The sequence below is a fragment of the Gymnogyps californianus genome, unplaced genomic scaffold (assembly GCF_018139145.2).
Source record: "Gymnogyps californianus isolate 813 unplaced genomic scaffold, ASM1813914v2 HiC_scaffold_32, whole genome shotgun sequence".
NCBI classification, from domain to species: domain Eukaryota; kingdom Metazoa; phylum Chordata; class Aves; order Accipitriformes; family Cathartidae; genus Gymnogyps; species Gymnogyps californianus.
Genome location: NW_026114202.1, coordinates 301,125 through 317,334, shown reverse-complemented (window position 1 = coordinate 317,334; position 16,210 = coordinate 301,125). Strand labels below are relative to the sequence as shown.

The window sequence follows — 16,210 nt, the reverse complement described above, 5'->3', positions numbered from 1 at the left end:
GGGAGACGCAGTGATTCACGCCAAAGGCATCTCGGCTCATCGCGAGGGGCACGGACGCTGCTCCGAGCGAGCAGCATTTGGGAACGCGAAGTGCCTGCCCGCCAGCTGAGCAGCTGGGTCGTAAAACCCCAGGCCAAATCACAAGTTAAGTCCTGCTTGTGCTGGCCGTCAGGAACCGGCACGGGGGAACTGAGCACCGTACCGATGAAAACTCAACTCTGCACCGAGCAGACGGGGCTGCTCCCGGCCTCGCTCCCGCCTGCGGCCTCTGAATTCGACCTTTCGGAGCTGGAAGCTGCTCTGAAATCCCATCGCTGCTCCCTGGGACAGCAGCTCTCCAGTTTCTTAATTAAAACTGTCAAACGCCGCTGCACAAGCCTCCTGCTCAATCCCCCCGACGCAGGCTTGGCCACGGCCACCCTCCCTCGCCGCCCCTCGCGCTGCCGCCTCCCGGCAGGCGGGAGCTGTGCCCGCCGGCGCTGGCACTGCCAGGCTGCCGGGTAACGAAGGGCTCCCAGCCGGCATCGCCTGCTATTTCCTCTCGGGCTTCTCGCTGGCTGCCCGCGCTGCCGTGCTGCTCATCAGCTTTAATGAGCTGTTCCAAAACCCAGCTTTTATGGCACAGGGGAGAAAAAATGCTGCTGAACGGCAGCAAGGTGCCCATTTTCACAGCTCCAGCCTCTGCGTTTTGTGAGACTCGGGGCCGTGGGTGGGTAGATGTCAGCTCGCTCCCCTGCGAGTGGGGGGGAAGACTCCCTCCGCCTGCCAACAGCCGCATTCCGGGTAGGCACAGCCTTCCCGTGGGCCCGACCGAGCGCAGCCCCTTCTACCGCTCGGCCCTGCCGCGCCGCCCCAATCCAGCAAAGCAGCAGGCTGAAACGGCGGGACCGAAGCCGAATGAGCCTCAGCCTCCCTTCGGATCAGGCTGGGAGGTGCGCGACGCCCCGGTCCGTCCCTGTCCCACAGCTGCAGGGAAGCGAGGAGAAGCCCACGGTCACTGAAGGGAACCCCCGGGGGGGGTGAAGGAGGCAACACCCTGCAGCGGACTCCTCGCCTCACTCTCACGGAGGGAGACGGCCTGGGCTGAGCCCAGCGTCCCAGGCACGGTGCCGACTTGGGGGCTCGCGGCCAGCCGACCTTCGGGACAGGAAGGAAATGAGGGAACGGGCAGGTGTTCTTCCGCTGCGCCGGGAGGGGACAGGGTATCGGGGCTGAGATCTTCCCGGGAGGAAGGCTCCACCCTGGGGCCTCAGCTACCAGGCAGGGGAGGGCGGCAAAGCCAACACAGAGCAGAAAGTGTTTCACCAACAATAAGCCACAACTTTTATTAATTGATAGAAATAGTACAAATTTTAAATTTAGTTGCATTTTACTCTTCTCTGAAACACCAAAAAAGGCTCCTCCCTCTGGCGGCTACATCGTCAACTCCTGCAGAGAGAAAGGCGCGTTAGGAGCCAGCCTTGCCGGCGGCACGGAGCCCCACAGCCCGGCCTCCGACACGCAGAGGGATCCGGTACCACGGCTACAGGCGGGAGGCACGTCCCTCCGCTCACGGCCCGAGCTCACGCCCTCCTTGCGGCACTGGAGAAATACGCGCTGCACGTCTCCCCCCTCAGGGACGTCCCCCCCCAGACCGTTCTCCCTCCTCCCCGGGCGCCAGGCCCGCCCGGCCAGGCAGGCACTCACCATTATAGCATTTACAATATCGTTACTGTTGTTCTTCAGGGCACGGACTGCCTTTGCTCGGGACACGTTGGCCTGGGACATCACCAGCTCAATGTCTTTCACCTCGACGCCGGTTTCGTCAACCTAAAGGAGACAGAGCCCGGGATTCGCGCCAGCCCGACGCACGGTTTGCTCTGCGCCTGGCAGAGGAAAATGGGATTGTCTGGATTGGGGCAGCTCGCACTCAGGCCACACAGACGGAAGCTGGGAGGCAAAACTGGGCACTGCCCAGCCCTGGGGATGGTCCCCCGGCAGTGCCCGGGGCTAGATCCTCCAGGGCAAGGACCCTGCGCTCTCCCTTTGCCATCACGGCGAAGACGCGGATGAAGGAAAGAAAACCACGGGTCTTAACACAAACTCTGGACGCTTCACGGCCGGCTCAGGTCCCCAGTGAAGCGCCCAGCCCTGCAGAGACAGGCTGGGGAAGGCGTACCTCTTCTTCCTCGCTCTCCTCCTGCACGGTGGGGGTCTGTGTGTTTTCTTGGATGTTTGAAACAGCTTCTCCTTGCACTTTGAACTTTTCGGCAGCTGCCAGCTGGGCTTGCTGGGACAGGTCTTCGATCTGGAGGAGGGAAGAAGCGTAAGTGAGGCCAGCCCTGCGCAGAGCGGGATGTCAGCGCACAGGCTCAGAGAGCCGCAGCTGTGCTCCCCGCGCTGCAGCAGTGCCAGCGCATCGACGGGCTCTGCCGCACAACCCAGCCGGGAAGCCGGCCCTCGGCACAGACCCCGGGCCTGCCTGCATCCCTCGGAGGGGGGCACACAGCAGCTGGGACCCGCCGGCGGCAGCCACCGCACACAGGTGGCAAGGAGGAACCCCAGGTAAGTGGCCTGCCGCCCCGCTGCCGCGAGCGTGGATTAATGCGGCTGCCAGACACTACGCAGAGTCGGCTCACCTTCGCTTCGCCAAAGACTATGTAGGTGTCTGACGCTGGGCTCTTGTACACGTCTGGCTTTGTGATGACGAAGAGGATGTTCTTAGATTTCCGGATGGTGACTCTGGTTACTCCTGTCACCTGGCGAAGGCCCAGTTTAGACATTGCCTGAAAAACACGAGAGAAAGGTAAGTGAGGGAAAGAGGAGTTACTGCGACAGCCCAGCCTGTGAAAAGATGCGTCCACTCATCTGCTCTCCAGAGACCCGGGTCCAACAATTGGTGCGCTCATGTAAATCAAAATGTGCATTTTACTGCTGCAGAGCAGCATTCCCGGGCTTTCAGCCTGACAGTGCGCTAGGAGCCTGGCAGGGAACTCTCTAGTGCCAGGACTGGCGAGATCCATAGCACGACCCCGAGCCCCTCCAGACACAAGGATTTTGCCCGTGAACGGGGCATCCCCCTGCCTGGGGGCCTGACAAGGGCAGAAAGTCACGCAAACCTCCCTCGGCTCCCGAATGCCCGGCTGCTACCGTGCAGGCGTGCGAGGTGAGGACCTGCAGCCCTGAACAGGGTTCATGGGGCGAGGACCCCAGCACTTGGGGATACTGTGCCAGACCCTGAGGCAAAGCTCAGCTGTCCACGGGCAGGCTGTTCGCTGCACGCAGCTTTGGTCCATCCACCACCCCACCTCACCTTCCGTGCTTTCTTTTCGCTCCGGCTCTGTTTTGCTTTGCTAACGGGTTCTTCATCTATTTCAGCTGCTGCTGCAAGCTGCAAGGAGAGGAAACAAGGGGGACCCATGAGAATCCCGAGGCGGCGGTGGGCAGCACCAGCAGGGATCCTGCTCTGCTGCCGCTGGGCGCAGGGAGGTGGCTGGCACGTGCCGCCTGTCCTACCTGTGCCTGCTGCGTTGTGGCCTGTGTGGAGTCTTGCTCTTCGAGCTCTGGTACGGATTCATCACTGTCAGACTCTGTTCCGGACCCTACAGAAACAAACACACGTCACCCTTTCCAGCTCAGGCAGGTCCAGGGGACACGGCAAGATCAAAGAACCACGCTGCCTCGGTATAGCCTTTGTTGCTGGGGGCTCTGGGTGCTGACGCAGTTTCCAGTCAGCATGGTTAAGCAGTATCTGCTGGAAGGAGCTCTCTCTGCAACCCCAAATGCCATCAGCAGCGGGTGGCACGAGAGCCTGTTCTGAGCACTCTCACCATGGTAGAAGCCGGGTGCCAGAGCACCACAGGTGCCGGGAGGCTGGCTCCGGAACGCCGAGTCCCCAGGAGGCAGCCCCAGCCTGAGCCGCTCCCCCAGTCTGAGGCACCGCGCTGGCCGGTGCAGCAGCCTGGTGCGAGGAGGAGCGCAGGGCGGCACGCCCTGGGCCGTGAGTCAGCAGCCCGTGCTGACAGGGACTCCCTCGCTTCCCCTCGAACCTGTTCAGGCAGCAGTGAAGCTGGGGTTGCAGGAGCTCAGACACACAGCACGGAAACGAGACCCAATTCACCGAGTCCTCGGGGCTGCTGCACTTTTCCGTGACTCTACTACAGGGGACGATTTGCGATTTCCTTGAAAACCCCCATCAGGGAACGGCATCTTTGGATGCTCAGGTTGGCCTCTGTGCCAGGTCCTGAAAGCTGCCGGAGCCCGGGAGGCTCACAGGGCTGCCAGCTCCTGCGCCACTGCTGCAATGCCGCCATTAGCTTGCGAACCACGGCACAGCCGTGTCTGACCAGCGGGAGCAAACGAAGCAGAGCCAGGCGTCTCCAGCCTCGGAGGAGGCCGGAGGGTGACCACGACGCCCTCTCATGCAGCCATTACCTGAGTTCAGTCCCGTTTCCTTCTCTGGAAAGGGCCTCTTGCCCACGGCCACGCCGAGCACGCAGGAGCCCTCGGCAAAGCTCTCTGCAGGCTGTCGGTGCGTGCCCGGGGGATCCCAACAGTTCAGGCAGGCAAAGGACTTTCCCCAGAGCGCGGGGACAGGCCTATTTTGGCACCAGCGCTGCCCGCAGCTCCCCTTCGCTGGCGGACGGACACGGGGAAAACCACAGTGAACGCCAGACACACACAACGGGGTACAGGCACGCGGCAGCTCTTCCCAGAGCCTCAGTGTGAAGCCAGCTCAGGCAACAGTCGCAGCGCGCACGCCACAAGCCACACTGTGCTCCGTGCCCGAGAACACGCATTAGTGACACCGACCCGCTGGCACTGGACCATGCCGAGCCCTGACCTGCCCGATCCCGTGGCCGTGGGGCGTCTCCCCTCCCCGTTCCCCGGCTCACCGGCTGCTCGGGCAGGTTCAGCTCGGTCTGGCATGGTTCAGGCCTGCCTCCGCTGCAGCACTTCCACAGACTACGTGTCTAGACCGACACACCAAGCGACGTAGGGGCGCCCGGGCCCCGTCTACGGGTTAGTATCCAGTGGGCAGCCAGTGACACTCCATGCACACGGCAAACCGAGGCGGCAAATACCCTTGTCATTCTTCAGGACAGGCTGCTTAGCCGGAGGAGCAGGGGCCTCAGCGGGGGCCACGGCCGCTCGGGGAGAGAGGTCCACCAGGATGGGCTGCACCGGCGGCTCGGCAGCGGGCAGCTCTGGGGGGATCAGAGGCGGCAGGTCGTCGTCGTCGACGGCAGCGCTGACGGGGGCCGGGGCCTTCGAGGGGGGTTTGGATGGGGGCGGACGGGGGGCCAGCTTGGTGACCTTACTGGGAGGGGTCTGCTTCTTCGCGGGGGGAGCGCTCGGCGCAGAAGAGGCAGGCGGCGGGACGTTACCCGCCGGGGCAGAGCCAGGAAGGCTGGCTTCTGGTTTCTGGGGAGCAGGGGCGGCACGATCGGCCGATGGCTTCGGGGGGGCACCAGGAACCCCTGGGGCTGGGGCAGCCGTGCCTGGAGTGGGAGCCGGGGCACCAGGTGCCGGGGCGGCAGGGGCTGCCGGGGGGGCAGGGGCTGCCGGGGGGGCAGCTGGCGGAGCTGCAGGAGCTGGTGTGGCTGCAACAGGGCTCTTGGGAGGTGCTTTAGCTGCAGGGGGGGCGGCTGGAGCTGGCGGAGCCGCCGGCACTGGAGCAGCAGGGGCAGACGGGGCTGCAACAGGGCTGCTCTTCGGAGGCTTTTTGGCCACAGGGGGGGCGGCTGGAGCTGGCGGAGCTGCAGGAGCTGGTGAGGCTGGAGCAGAGGGAGCAGCAACCGGGCTCTTGGGAGCCGCTTTGGCTGCGGGAGGGGCAGCTGGAGCTGGTGGAGCTGCAGGAGCCGGTGTGGCAGGGGCAGGGGAGGCAGCGACCGGGCTCAAGGGAGCTGCTTTGGCTGCAGTAGTGGTGGCTGGAGCTGCCATCGCCGGTGTGACAGGCGGGGAGCTGGCAGGGGCCGAGGGGGCAGATGCAGCAGTCACTGGGCTCACAGGTGCCGTTACGGCCGCAGAAGGGGCAGCTGGAGGTGGTGGAGCTGCAGGGGCTGGTGTGGCAGGGGCAGAGGGAGCAGACGGGGCAGTGACTGGGCTCACGGGAGGTGATTTGGCTGCAGGAGGGGCAGCTGGAGGTGGTGGAGCTGCAGGGGCTGGTGTGGCAGCGGCAGAGGGAGCAGACGGGGCAGTGACTGGGCTCACGGGAGGTGATTTGGCTGCAGGAGGGGCAGCCGGAGCTGGTGGAGCTGCAGGAGCTGGTGTGGCAGGGGCAGAGGGAGCAGTGACTGGGCTCACGGGAGGTGATTTGGCCACAGGAAGGGCAGCCGGAGCTGGTGGAGCTGCAGGAGCTGCTGCAGCAGGGGCAGAGGGAGCAGATGGGGCAGTGACTGGGCTCACGGGAGGTGATTTGGTTGCAGAAGGGGCAGCTGGAGCTGGTGCAGCAGGGGCAGAGGGAGCAGTGACTGGACTCACAGGAGGTGATTTGGCTGCAGGAGGGGCAGCCAGAGCTGGTGGAGCTGCAGGTGCTGCTGCAGCAGGGGCAGAGGGAGCAGATGGGGCAGTGACTGGGCTCACGGGAGGTGATTTGGCCGCGGGAAGGGCAGACGGAGCTGGTGGAGCTGCAGGAGCTGGTGTGGCAGGGGCAGAGGGAGCAGATGGGGCAGTGACTGGGCTCACAGGAGGTGATTTGGCTGCAGGAGGGGCAGCCGGAGCTGGTGTGGCAGCGGCAGAGGGAGCAGATGGGGCAGTGACTGGGCTCACGGGAGGTGATTTGGCCGCAGGAGGGGCAGCTGGAGCTGCCACCACCGGTGTGACAGGCGGGGAGCTGGCAGGGGCCAAGGGGGCAGCAGGCACAGGAGCTGCCGGAGGGGAGATGGGGCTTGCTGGAGCTGCTTTGGCCAAAGCAGCCGTGGCCACTGCTGGTGCAGCACTGGGAGCTGCTGCTGTTGGTGGCCCTGGGGGCGACGTGGCAGCTCCCAGAGAGGGTTTGGACAGGGCAGGGGCGATGGGAGCTGCTGCAGCGGCAACGGGAGCTGCCGCAGCGGCAGGCGCTGCCCAGGGGTCTGGGCTCCCAGGTGTCCCGGCCATGGAGGGAGGGACTGGGTCCCCCGCCGCTGGAGCCGCAGCGGCAACAGGGGCAGCAGCTGGCGCTGCCGGGGCCACCGGGGCAGGGCCCATGGGACAGGTCTTGACAACAGAAGGAGCAACTGGAACCAGCGGAGAGACTGGAGCACCAGGGGCTAGGCCTTGTGGGGCAGAAACAGGACTCCCAGGAGACATCCCAGCTGGCACCAGAGGGCCAGGGGGTGACAATGGGGCCAGGGCCATGGGGGCAGCCAGGAAGACAGGCGGAGAGATGGCACCAGCCAGGGCCGGGCACTGGGGAGGAGCGAGGGGGGGCAGGGGAGAGTCAGGGGCTGGGGCTCGAGGAGAGGCCAAAGCAGAAGCCAGTGGGGCAGAGGCAGGGCTGCCAGGAGACACTGGTACTGCCGAGGTGGCCGCTGCCGGTGCCATGGCAGGACAGAGAGGGGCTGCGGCAAGAGGGGGAGAGCCCGGGCTCTGGGGACAAGCTGCAGCCTCGGGAGGCGCGGCGGGAGCAGGCAGGAGAGCAGAGGCTGCCGCCGGGGGAGATGCCGCAAGGGGCAGGGAAGCGGGCAGCAGGAGAGCAGCTGGCGCTGCCCCAGGGACCTGGGAAGGAGCAGGGGCTGCCGAGGCTGCCACAGGGGCAGGGAGAGGGGCCTGGGCTGCAGCTCCCGTGGGGCTCAGAGGGGCGGCAGAGGGGGCAGCTTTCACAGGAGAGGCGAGAGCTGTGGGGGGAGAACCAGGGCTCACCGCGGGGGCGAGGGCGGCCACTGTCACTGCGGCGGAAGCAGCAGCCAGAGCAGGAGACACTGGGACTGGGACTCCTGGAGACACTGGGCTAACTGGGGCAGGCCCTGGAGATCCTGGGGCTGCAAAACCCATCGGGGACTGTGGAGCTGGAGGAGGGGAAGTGGTAACTGGGACCTGCAGAGCCGGGGCAGGGAGCTGGGGGGGAACAGAAAACACGGGGATCGCTGCAGCTGGGACCACAGGGGGGGAAATGGGGGCCGGGGGGCCGGCAGGGGCAGGCAGAGCCACGGCAGGGCTGGGTGGCTCTGCTGGGAGAGCCGGGCCAGCCAGGCCCGGAGATGGAGTCAGAGGTGGGGAATGAGCAGCATGAAGAACAGCTAAAGGAGAGAAACAGAGTGAACCCATGAGAGAAGGGAGAGGAGGCCAGGAGAAGGCAGCCTGCCCAGCACAGCCGGCCCCATCCTGGCCCTGGCCTTCCCCCAGCCTTTGTGCCCGGCTTCTAGAGCAGCAGACAAACGTCTGCCTGACCTGCCAGGTCCGGTGCAGACCAGGACATTCACCCGCTTCTAGAAACCAGCACCGATTTTACAAAGTGCGCTGTGCCAGCCTGTGAGCTAGCTGATGGGCGCAGGCAACAGAAGAAAAAACCCGATGCCAGGACCAGTACTGCCACCCCAGGCTTCCCTGTTTAGAGTAGCCGAAACCCTGGCATGGCAGGAGGTGGCACCTAAATCACCAGGAAGCCCCAGGGGGCCAGGCACAGCAGGAACCCAGACGGGGCCAGCGCAGGGGCCAGGCTTTGCTGCCAGCTCTGCCCTTGGCTCTTCCCTACCAAAGGGGTTGCCACAACCTTTGTGGAGCCCTGGAGGCACGGCCAGACCCCCAGCGCTGCTCCCGAGCCTGGGAAATCGCATCCCAGGCTGGCGTGAGCAGGGGGGTGACGAGGACCCACCCGAGGATAGGAAGGAAAAGTCAAATGTAACACACTGGCATGCGTAACTGTTCCAGGAGCGCTCTGGCAGTCGTGCTCTGGCAGAGGGCAGCCCCCTCCCTCCAGCCCCGGCGTGACACAGGCAGACTCTCCCTTCGGGGACGAGGACACTGAGGCACGGGGGGTGGCGTGGCTCACCCATACCGAGGGGACGGGACCCCGAGTCCTGGCTCCCGTGCAGTGACCTGCGCTCCCCTGTGCAAGCTGTTAGGGTTAATGTAACTGCAACCACCCCGAACAGCAAACTCTGGTTAATGTGGCACACGAGGTGTTAACGAGGAGGGTCCGGAGTACCTGGCGCTGTGACAGGAGCAGTAACAGGGGCTGCGGGAGGAAGGGCAGCTGGAGCTGAACGGGTGAGAACAACAGTTTATTAAGACAAGTCCTGACAACCGAGAGCACTCACCATCCAGCTCCCCCAGCACACACCCCCCTCCAGCCAGCGCCGAGAGAGCCCAGCCATTCCAAACGCCATTCCGAATGTCAACTGGCAATCAAATGGAACCACTCAGGGAAGAGGCCGTGAGAGCCAGGGAGGGCAGCGCTGGTCTGACCAGTGTAACCGGCACCACTGCCGGTCGGGAGAGCAGAACCGGCCCAGCCACACACCCGCCCTTCGGCGGCTCCAGCCCCACGCACTGCGTCAACCCTGAACCCAGAGGCAGCGCGTCCCAGCACGTCTGCCAGGAGGGACGGCGAGGGAAACACAGCCAGGCCAGTTGCTGAAGAGAAGCCACCAACAGCTGCGGAGCCCAAATCACAGTCTGCTTCGCGGAGACCACGTCAAGGGAGCAACAGATCTCCTCCTGCTTCTGCACGGGGCACTGGCTCTCACCGCTTCAGCCACGTCCAGCTCTGCACAGGTCACCCACTGACCCACAACAGGGCCGGCCCTGCCTGCGCGTCCGCTGCCCCTGCCCAACCTCTCCCACACTGCGATTAGGGCTGGTCACAGACTCAAGTCCTCGCCTCGCTACCATCCGGAGCAGTAACACGTGCGTGGAACTCACAGCAGCCTCCTCTGTGGGTGACATCCCTTTCTCTGCCCCAAGAACAGCGGCCCAGAAGACGCTTCTAACGCCCCATTTCCCCAACCTACCCCGAAGCGCGGGGCGGTGGGAGGAGACGGGAACCTGCCCGGAGCTGGGCAGCCGCTCAACGAGCGCCGGACATCGGTGCCTCGTGCCAATGGGCCAGCGGGCGCCAGGACGCTTCCTGCTCTGGGGAACCTACTGGCGCCTCAAAAGGGAGAAACAACCCCTGCCAAGAGCTGAGCTGGTCCCAAGCCCTTCACAGAACAGGCTGCACAGACAACAGCCTTCTCTGGAAAGCTCGTTTATCCCTGCCAGCTCCCCTGTTTCTTCTCCATCTCCACCGACACCTCACCAGTGCCGTTTGAGGACGTTCCTGCGATAAGCATGATATTTCCAATTCGCCACTTCTCCACTGACAGCCCCACCTCTCCAGTGGCCCCTTCCGCAAACAACAGCGAGATACAGGATTCCCGAAAAGCATATATAATTTTTAAGTGATGCTTAAACCAACAGGGCCGCAGAGCCTCCTGTGGCCCGGCTGCCCACACATGAAAGCTGAAGCCCTGTACTGCCAGATCAGAGACCGCTGTGCCCAATCTCACAAGCTTTCCACGGACCAGCCAACCTCGGAAGAATAAGAAAAACGTCAAAGGAGACTGCCTGACAACTCCCACCCACGGGGCGATGGCTAACCCTGCGCCAGCACCCCCAGCTCCAGCTCCTCTTCTGCTGCCGGATCTCAGAACAGCCGGCTCAGCAGAGACGGGATAAACACGACAGCTCTCGCACACCCTTCGCCTCCACCCTCCGACCTACCTGGCGGCTCCCGCGAGCCCCCACAGCTGCTCCGGCCCCTGCAGCTGCCCGCATCGCTCCCCCGGGAGCCCCCCGTGCTCCCCCAGGGCCGGGGCAGCAGGTACTGTAACAGCATTTGCTGCTCAGCACACGCTGCCCACGGTCAGCTTCTACCGACCTACGTGTGCTCTGTGAAGTCGTTAGAGACTCAAGAGCAGCGGAGCTTTGGGAGGAGAAAAGGCACGAGTTGTCGCCCGAGAGAAAAGCCATCCCGGGAAGAGCGGGGGGATGCTGGGAAGTGGCCCCACCGCAGGAATCCCAGCTACGCCTGGAGACAGACCAAAAGCGCAGCAGCTCCCCAGGACCCGACATCACAGCTGTCACACCGACAGCCGTCACTCAGCCCCACCAGGCGTGGGGGGCCGCTTCCTCCCCAGGGAAGCTTTCTCCCAGCACCTTCCGACCGTCGGGAAGCCCCGACTTCCCTCGTGGCCCCCAATTCCAATGCGCCCTTTAGACAGACCCCCATTCACCGTCATGCACTGCGTGGCTCCTCCAGGCCAGGTGACAACACCCGGTCACGTATTCCAGCAGCGCGTCCCTGTGCCTGGGGCAGGGACGCAGCAAACCCGGGCAGAGCGTTTGCCAACTGCACCGCAGCACCCGAGACACCTTCGAGGGAGTCAGGCAGCGCAACAGGCAGCGCAACAGGCAGCAGGTCCCAGTGCAGGGACCCACGGTGGGCACGGGAGCCCGCACTCGCCTGCCTGGGTGTTTTTGAGCTGCCCCGAGTCCCAGTGCTGGCCCCCCTGGAGGGTGTGAAGCCGGTGCAGCAACACTCCCTGGCCCCTCTGCAACTTTCTGACACGGAGCCACGCGTTGTCCTCCCAAACCCAACCGGTTCCAGAGCACAAAGGGATTATTAACGTTTGTACGCGTCCCCAGCTGTCCCAGTCACCGCACGGCTGTACCCCAACCTGGCTACGGCCGTTTTCCTCCCACTCCCACTGCTCCAACACTCAAATCCATAACGGGTACATACAAACAGGGTACAGAGCGTGCCTGACATAACGCTCTCCCCAATATTTTGCGACACAAGGGGCCACAAATGCCGTGACTTTAGTCACGTTTCCTGTAGAGATAACCGATACGTTTCTGCGTGGGAAACTACAGAACAAATACAGATTTCTTTTCGCCGCAGCAAGCAGCGTGCCGATGTGGGGGCTGAGCAGAAGGGCGCTCGCCCCCGGGGTAAAGCGGACGAGACTCAAGCCGGCGTCACGCAGCACCCAGCACCCGCCGCCACCGGGTCCTCGCCCACCGAGCGACCCCCAGCAGGCCCTCGCCCCGGAGCCCCGCAGGGCGGCGGCGCTCCTCTCTTTCCCCCTTAAGAGCGACCGAGCGCCCAGAGGCCGCGGGGACGGGGCCGTTCCCCCGCGCCAGCCCGGTGTCCCCCCCTCCCCGCCCCGGCCTCACCTGTCTCAGCCTGCGGCTGCGGCAGCTCCTGCTCCGTGGCCGGGACGGTTTCTGTAGCTTCACCGGGCATTTCTGGGGAAAGGGAGAACCCAACAGGCCCGGGCTCGCCGGGGCTCCGGACGGCCCGAGGGCGGCCACCGGGCGCCGGTAACTCGCCCTTCCCAAAGCCACCCGCGAGTCCGCTGCCCAGAGACACCGAACGCCTCCCGGTACCGACAGGTGTGCGAAGACGGCTCAGCCGCCCGGTCGGTACCGGACACCCCGGGCGCAGCGGGCCCCAAGCGCCGCACGGCACGGGCCGATCCCGGGGCTGCCAACGGGACTCCCCCCGCCGCGCTGCGGAGCTGGCCTCCCCCGGCGGCCCGGACCGGGGCCTCGGCCGCCTCTCCCCCCGTCCTCGGAGCGGGCGGCCCCCTCCCGGTGCGCGGGGGCCGTCCCCGCCGGCCTTCCCGGCCCTGCCCGGCGCGACCACGGCCCCAGCGGCGGCCTCGGCCGGGCCGCCGCCGCCCTCCCTCCCGCCCTCCCTCCCGGCCCGGCCGCGGCCCGCGAGCGGCAGGCAGCCCCCGCAGCGGCCCCGGGCCCGCGCGGCGGCGGATGGCGGCGGATAGCGGCGGCGGGACTCACTGTGCGGGGAGCAGGGCCCAAGATGGCGGCGGAAAGAGACCGAGCGGCTGGAGGCGCGACTTCCGGGAGAACGAGAACTTCCGGGGCAGGGGGCAGCGCCCCGCGGCCCGCCCCGCCCCAGCGGCCGCGCTCCGCCGTTCCGGGCCCCCTCCGGACCGGGCGGCGGCAAAGGCGCCGGGCCGGGGCCGGGACCCCAAGGTGTGGGGCAGGGACCTCCGTGCAAACGGAGCCAGGACCCCTCCGGGTGTGGGGCCGAGACGCCATGAACGTGGGGCCTGGCCCCAGCTGTGGGGCAGGGACCCCCCGGCTGCCTGCAGGGACCCCGTGGGCAGGGGGACGGGGGGCAGCGACCCTGTGGCTGCAGGGCAGGGCCCCCGGTCCTCCCCGCAGTGGACGGGAGGCAGACTCGGCCCCAGGGCCCTGGCCCCCTCCCGCCTCGGCGCGTCCCGGGGGCACAGGCACACGGGTGACCGGAGACGTTTAATAGTCTTTGCGTAGAAAAGGTACAAAAGGTGGAAAGGGCCCGCGTGGGGCCCACGGGGAGCGGGGCAGGGAGCCGGCGCGGTTCGGCCGCTGGCTGCCGGGCTCCCTGCTCCAAGGCACCAGGACCCCCGCGGCCGGCAGAGGCGGCGGATGTGACAATGGCAGAAGCCGTGATGGCAGACTCGGTCCCTTGGCGGCCCTGCGGCAAGGACCGGGGCTGCCCCTGTGGCCCCTGGCAGTGAGGTCTCAGAAGTCTCCTTGCAGGTCTGCAAAGAGGAGAAATGGAAAGTTTTACAGAAAAAGAGCAGTTTCTCAGAGCCAGGGGGTCCCCTTCAGGGTCCCCCAGCCAGTTGCATCCCTGCCCAGCTCTTACCGCTTCTCCGGAGCAGCTCTCCCCTCCGCGTGTGCTCCATCTCCTCCACGAACTGCTCAAAGACCCGCACGTAGGGCGCCAGGCTCGTCTTCTTGTAGTCTGGAGGATTCGGGGAGCTGAGCAGGAGCGGGAGCAGGCGGTGGGGACCCCCCGTGCCCCATGCCCCGGCCCTGCTCACCCCGCGCACGGCGCTTTGGCTCCGTCTCTCCGCCGTCCTCCTGCTCCCCGTCATTGCCGGCAGCGTCCAGCTCGTGGCACAGGGTGCTGCGGGAGATGGCGGGACGTGGTGGGGGGCTGCCAGCACAGCCAGGACCCCCCCGTGCCACCAGCCCCGCTCACGTACCTGATGGTGGGGACAGCGAACGGGTCAAACTGGTCCAGCCTCTGCAGATCCAGCGGCACCGAAATGCGACCTGCAAGAGAGGGGAGTCACCGCTGGGGGTGCCCGGCCCTGGGGGTCCCCGTGGGGTGCCGGCCCTGCAGGCCGCCAGACCCACCTGTTTTGGGGTGGACGCTGAAGGGGCTCTTCAGCAGGTGCCCCACACCTTTGCTAACGTTGATGTCGAGGCGGGGGAAGCAGTACTGCAGCATGATCTCCCAGTCCGCATAGCACGGCGTGCCTTTCCCAGCCCCCGCCGCCCGCTGCGGGGACAGGCGGGTCAGGGGGCAGCGGGGCGGGCGGCAGCGCCCGGCCCCCCGCCCGGGGCAGCTCCACGGCCACTCACCCGCACCCGCTCCATCCTGCCCTTCAGCAGCTCCCAGCGCTGCACCGAGTCCCGCTTCTTGGGGAACTCGCCCTGCAGCGGCTCGCGGTGCTGTGGCTGGCAGTCAAGGCTGATCGCAGACACTGCCGACCCCGCTCCACCCGCGTGGACCCTCCCTCTGGACCCGGCACGGCGGGGCCGCTCCAGAAAGGATATCCTCCGGGACGAGGGCCAGCACCTTGTCCCAGCTCTCCGGGCTGCCCAGGATGTCCTGGCCCACCAGCGCGTACGCCTCAAAGTACTTCTCCACCACACTGATCGACCGCCTGCGGAGGAGCGGGGAGAGGCTCAGCGCCCCGCGGCCGGCGGCTGCGGGGGCCGGGCAGGGGGGTCCCCACCGACCTGATGAAGGGGTGGACAGGCTCAGAGAGGTTCACCTTCTTCACAGTCTCTGCTCCGCCCTGGGGGGACAGCGGCGGTCAGCCTGGGGGGGTGGGCAGGGGGTGCCCAGCCCCCTGTGCACCCACCTTCACCAGGGTCAGGTACTCCACGGTGGCCGCTCGCAGCGCCGGGGACCACTTCCGCACCGCGTCGTCGCACACCCAGCAGTGGACGCCCCTCCGGCCCGAGTACACCCACAGGCGATGCCTCACGCCCAGGTCCTCTGCGGGGGGAACAGCCAGGCTGCGGGAGCACGCCGGGACGGGCTGTGGCGTCCGCCCAAGCCTGGCAGCGCTGCAAACCTGCTGGGCAAACCCCACTGGGCACCAGCGCATCCTCCGCTCCCCTCCAGCCCCATGAGAGCACTGCCCCGGCCCCCCCTTTGGGGTCCGGGCGTTGCTGCATCTGGACACGTCGCCGGTGCACGAGGATGGGGGCCGCGTGGGTCCCCGAGACCCTCACCCACGAGCGCGCGGTCGATGATGCGGACGGCGATGGTCATCAGGGTCCAGCACTTGGAGCAGATCTCGGCTGAGCTGGAGGCAGAGCGCGGTGGGTCAGGCTGCCGCCCCGTGCCCCCGCACCCCCCTCCCAGCCCCCGCCAGCTATTCCGGCTCGTGCCATGAACACCCCCGGGAACCTGCAGCACATCCGGACGTCGTCATAGTCCGTCATGTCGATGTCGAAGACCAGCTCCTTCTCCTGCGGCTGGAAGGCCCCCAGGTGCACCGTGTTGTGCTGGTTGGGCTGCGGGGCGGGACAGGCTCAGCCCCGGCCGGGGACCCCACGAGCTGGGGGCTGTGTCCCCCCCGGGGCCGGCCGGCACCCATGCTCCCAGTCAAGGTGCCTGGGTGGGAGCAGGACTCACCCGGTGGGAGTAGACGGCCCCGATGTCGATCTTGTAGGGGTTGGTCCTCTGCAGCTCCCGCTCCAGCTCCTGGGGGCTGCCGAAGGACTGGAACCGCACGTAGACGTCGTCCCGCAGCGTGAAGGAGAACTCCCGCAGCTGGAAGTAGTTCTTCACCACTGCGGGGGCGCGGGCGGGTTGGGGGGTGCGGATGGGGTCGGGGGGGGCAGCCCTGACACTGCCCTGAGGGCCCGGACCCCTCCCGCGTGTTTCCCCCAAGCCCCCTCACTGCACTCCTGAGCCCCCCCCCCCCCCCATTCCCTGCTCCCCCGGTGCCCCGCACCCCGGTCAGTGCATCCACCCGCCGCCGCCAGCCCCAGCGCCCCCGGGACCCCCCCCACGTGCCCCGGTATCGCAGCCCCCCGGCGGTGCCGCCCCCCCCCCCCCCCCCCCCCCCCCCCCCCCCCCCCCCCCCCCCCCCCCCCCCCGCCCCGCTCACCGCCGCCGTAGCCAAGCCAGCGGCCGTAGGCGCCGTGCGGGAAGAGCCGCCGGTAGAAGACCGGGAGCAGCTCGGGCAGCGCCGCCGGCTCGAACCGCGCCATGGCGGGAAGGAGGCGGCGG

The 16,210-nt window shown here is 66.7% G+C and overlaps 2 protein-coding genes across 3 annotated transcripts; both read right to left on the bottom strand.

The window, feature by feature from the left end:
- Positions 1–1,299: 1,299 nt before the first annotated feature.
- Positions 1,300–12,772, bottom strand: NACA (nascent polypeptide associated complex subunit alpha). The gene is made up of 8 exons (XM_050914209.1): positions 12,742–12,772; positions 12,118–12,189; positions 3,496–3,581; positions 3,293–3,370; positions 2,619–2,765; positions 2,159–2,287; positions 1,687–1,809; positions 1,300–1,428 (listed from the first exon to the last, which is right to left on the bottom strand). Exons 2-8 carry the CDS (start codon positions 12,185–12,187, stop codon positions 1,414–1,416), a joined length of 648 nt encoding a protein of 215 aa, XP_050770166.1. The 5' UTR covers positions 12,188–12,189; positions 12,742–12,772; the 3' UTR covers positions 1,300–1,413.
- A 436-nt stretch (positions 12,773–13,208) lies between these two features.
- PRIM1 (DNA primase subunit 1) lies at positions 13,209–16,194 on the bottom strand. Of its 2 annotated transcripts, none has more exons than XM_050914206.1 (13): positions 16,089–16,194; positions 15,611–15,768; positions 15,383–15,489; positions 15,205–15,278; positions 14,829–14,965; positions 14,704–14,762; positions 14,518–14,627; positions 14,298–14,414; positions 14,095–14,217; positions 13,941–14,010; positions 13,776–13,861; positions 13,598–13,696; positions 13,209–13,490 (listed from the first exon to the last, which is right to left on the bottom strand). In XM_050914206.1, exons 1-13 carry the CDS (start codon positions 16,189–16,191, stop codon positions 13,471–13,473), a joined length of 1,263 nt encoding a protein of 420 aa, XP_050770163.1. In that variant the 5' UTR covers positions 16,192–16,194; the 3' UTR covers positions 13,209–13,470. The 2 variants fall into 2 exon arrangements, with proteins under 2 accessions (XP_050770163.1, XP_050770162.1); XM_050914205.1 differs by having other exon boundaries at positions 14,095–14,239; positions 14,323–14,414.
- Between the last annotated feature and the right edge of the window lie 16 nt (positions 16,195–16,210).

Coding starts and splice junctions, on each gene's coding strand:
- NACA (XM_050914209.1), bottom strand. CDS start 12,187: ATGCCCGGTGAAGCTACAGAAACCGTCCCGGCCACGGAGCAGGAGCTG. Junction 2,288..2,618: donor TAGTCTTTGGCGAAGCGAAG/GTGAGCCGACTC, acceptor TCCCTCCTCCAG/ATCGAAGACCTGTCCCAGCA. Junction 1,810..2,158: donor AGGAGAGCGAGGAAGAAGAG/GTACGCCTTCCC, acceptor TGTCTCCTTTAG/GTTGACGAAACCGGCGTCGA.
- PRIM1 (XM_050914206.1), bottom strand. CDS start 16,191: ATGGCGCGGTTCGAGCCGGCGGCGCTGCCCGAGCTGCTCCCGGTCTTC. Junction 15,490..15,610: donor GGGCCGTCTACTCCCACCGG/GTGAGTCCTGCT, acceptor CCCGCCCCGCAG/CCCAACCAGCACAACACGGT. Junction 14,763..14,828: donor AGTACCTGACCCTGGTGAAG/GTGGGTGCACAG, acceptor CTGTCCCCCCAG/GGCGGAGCAGAGACTGTGAA.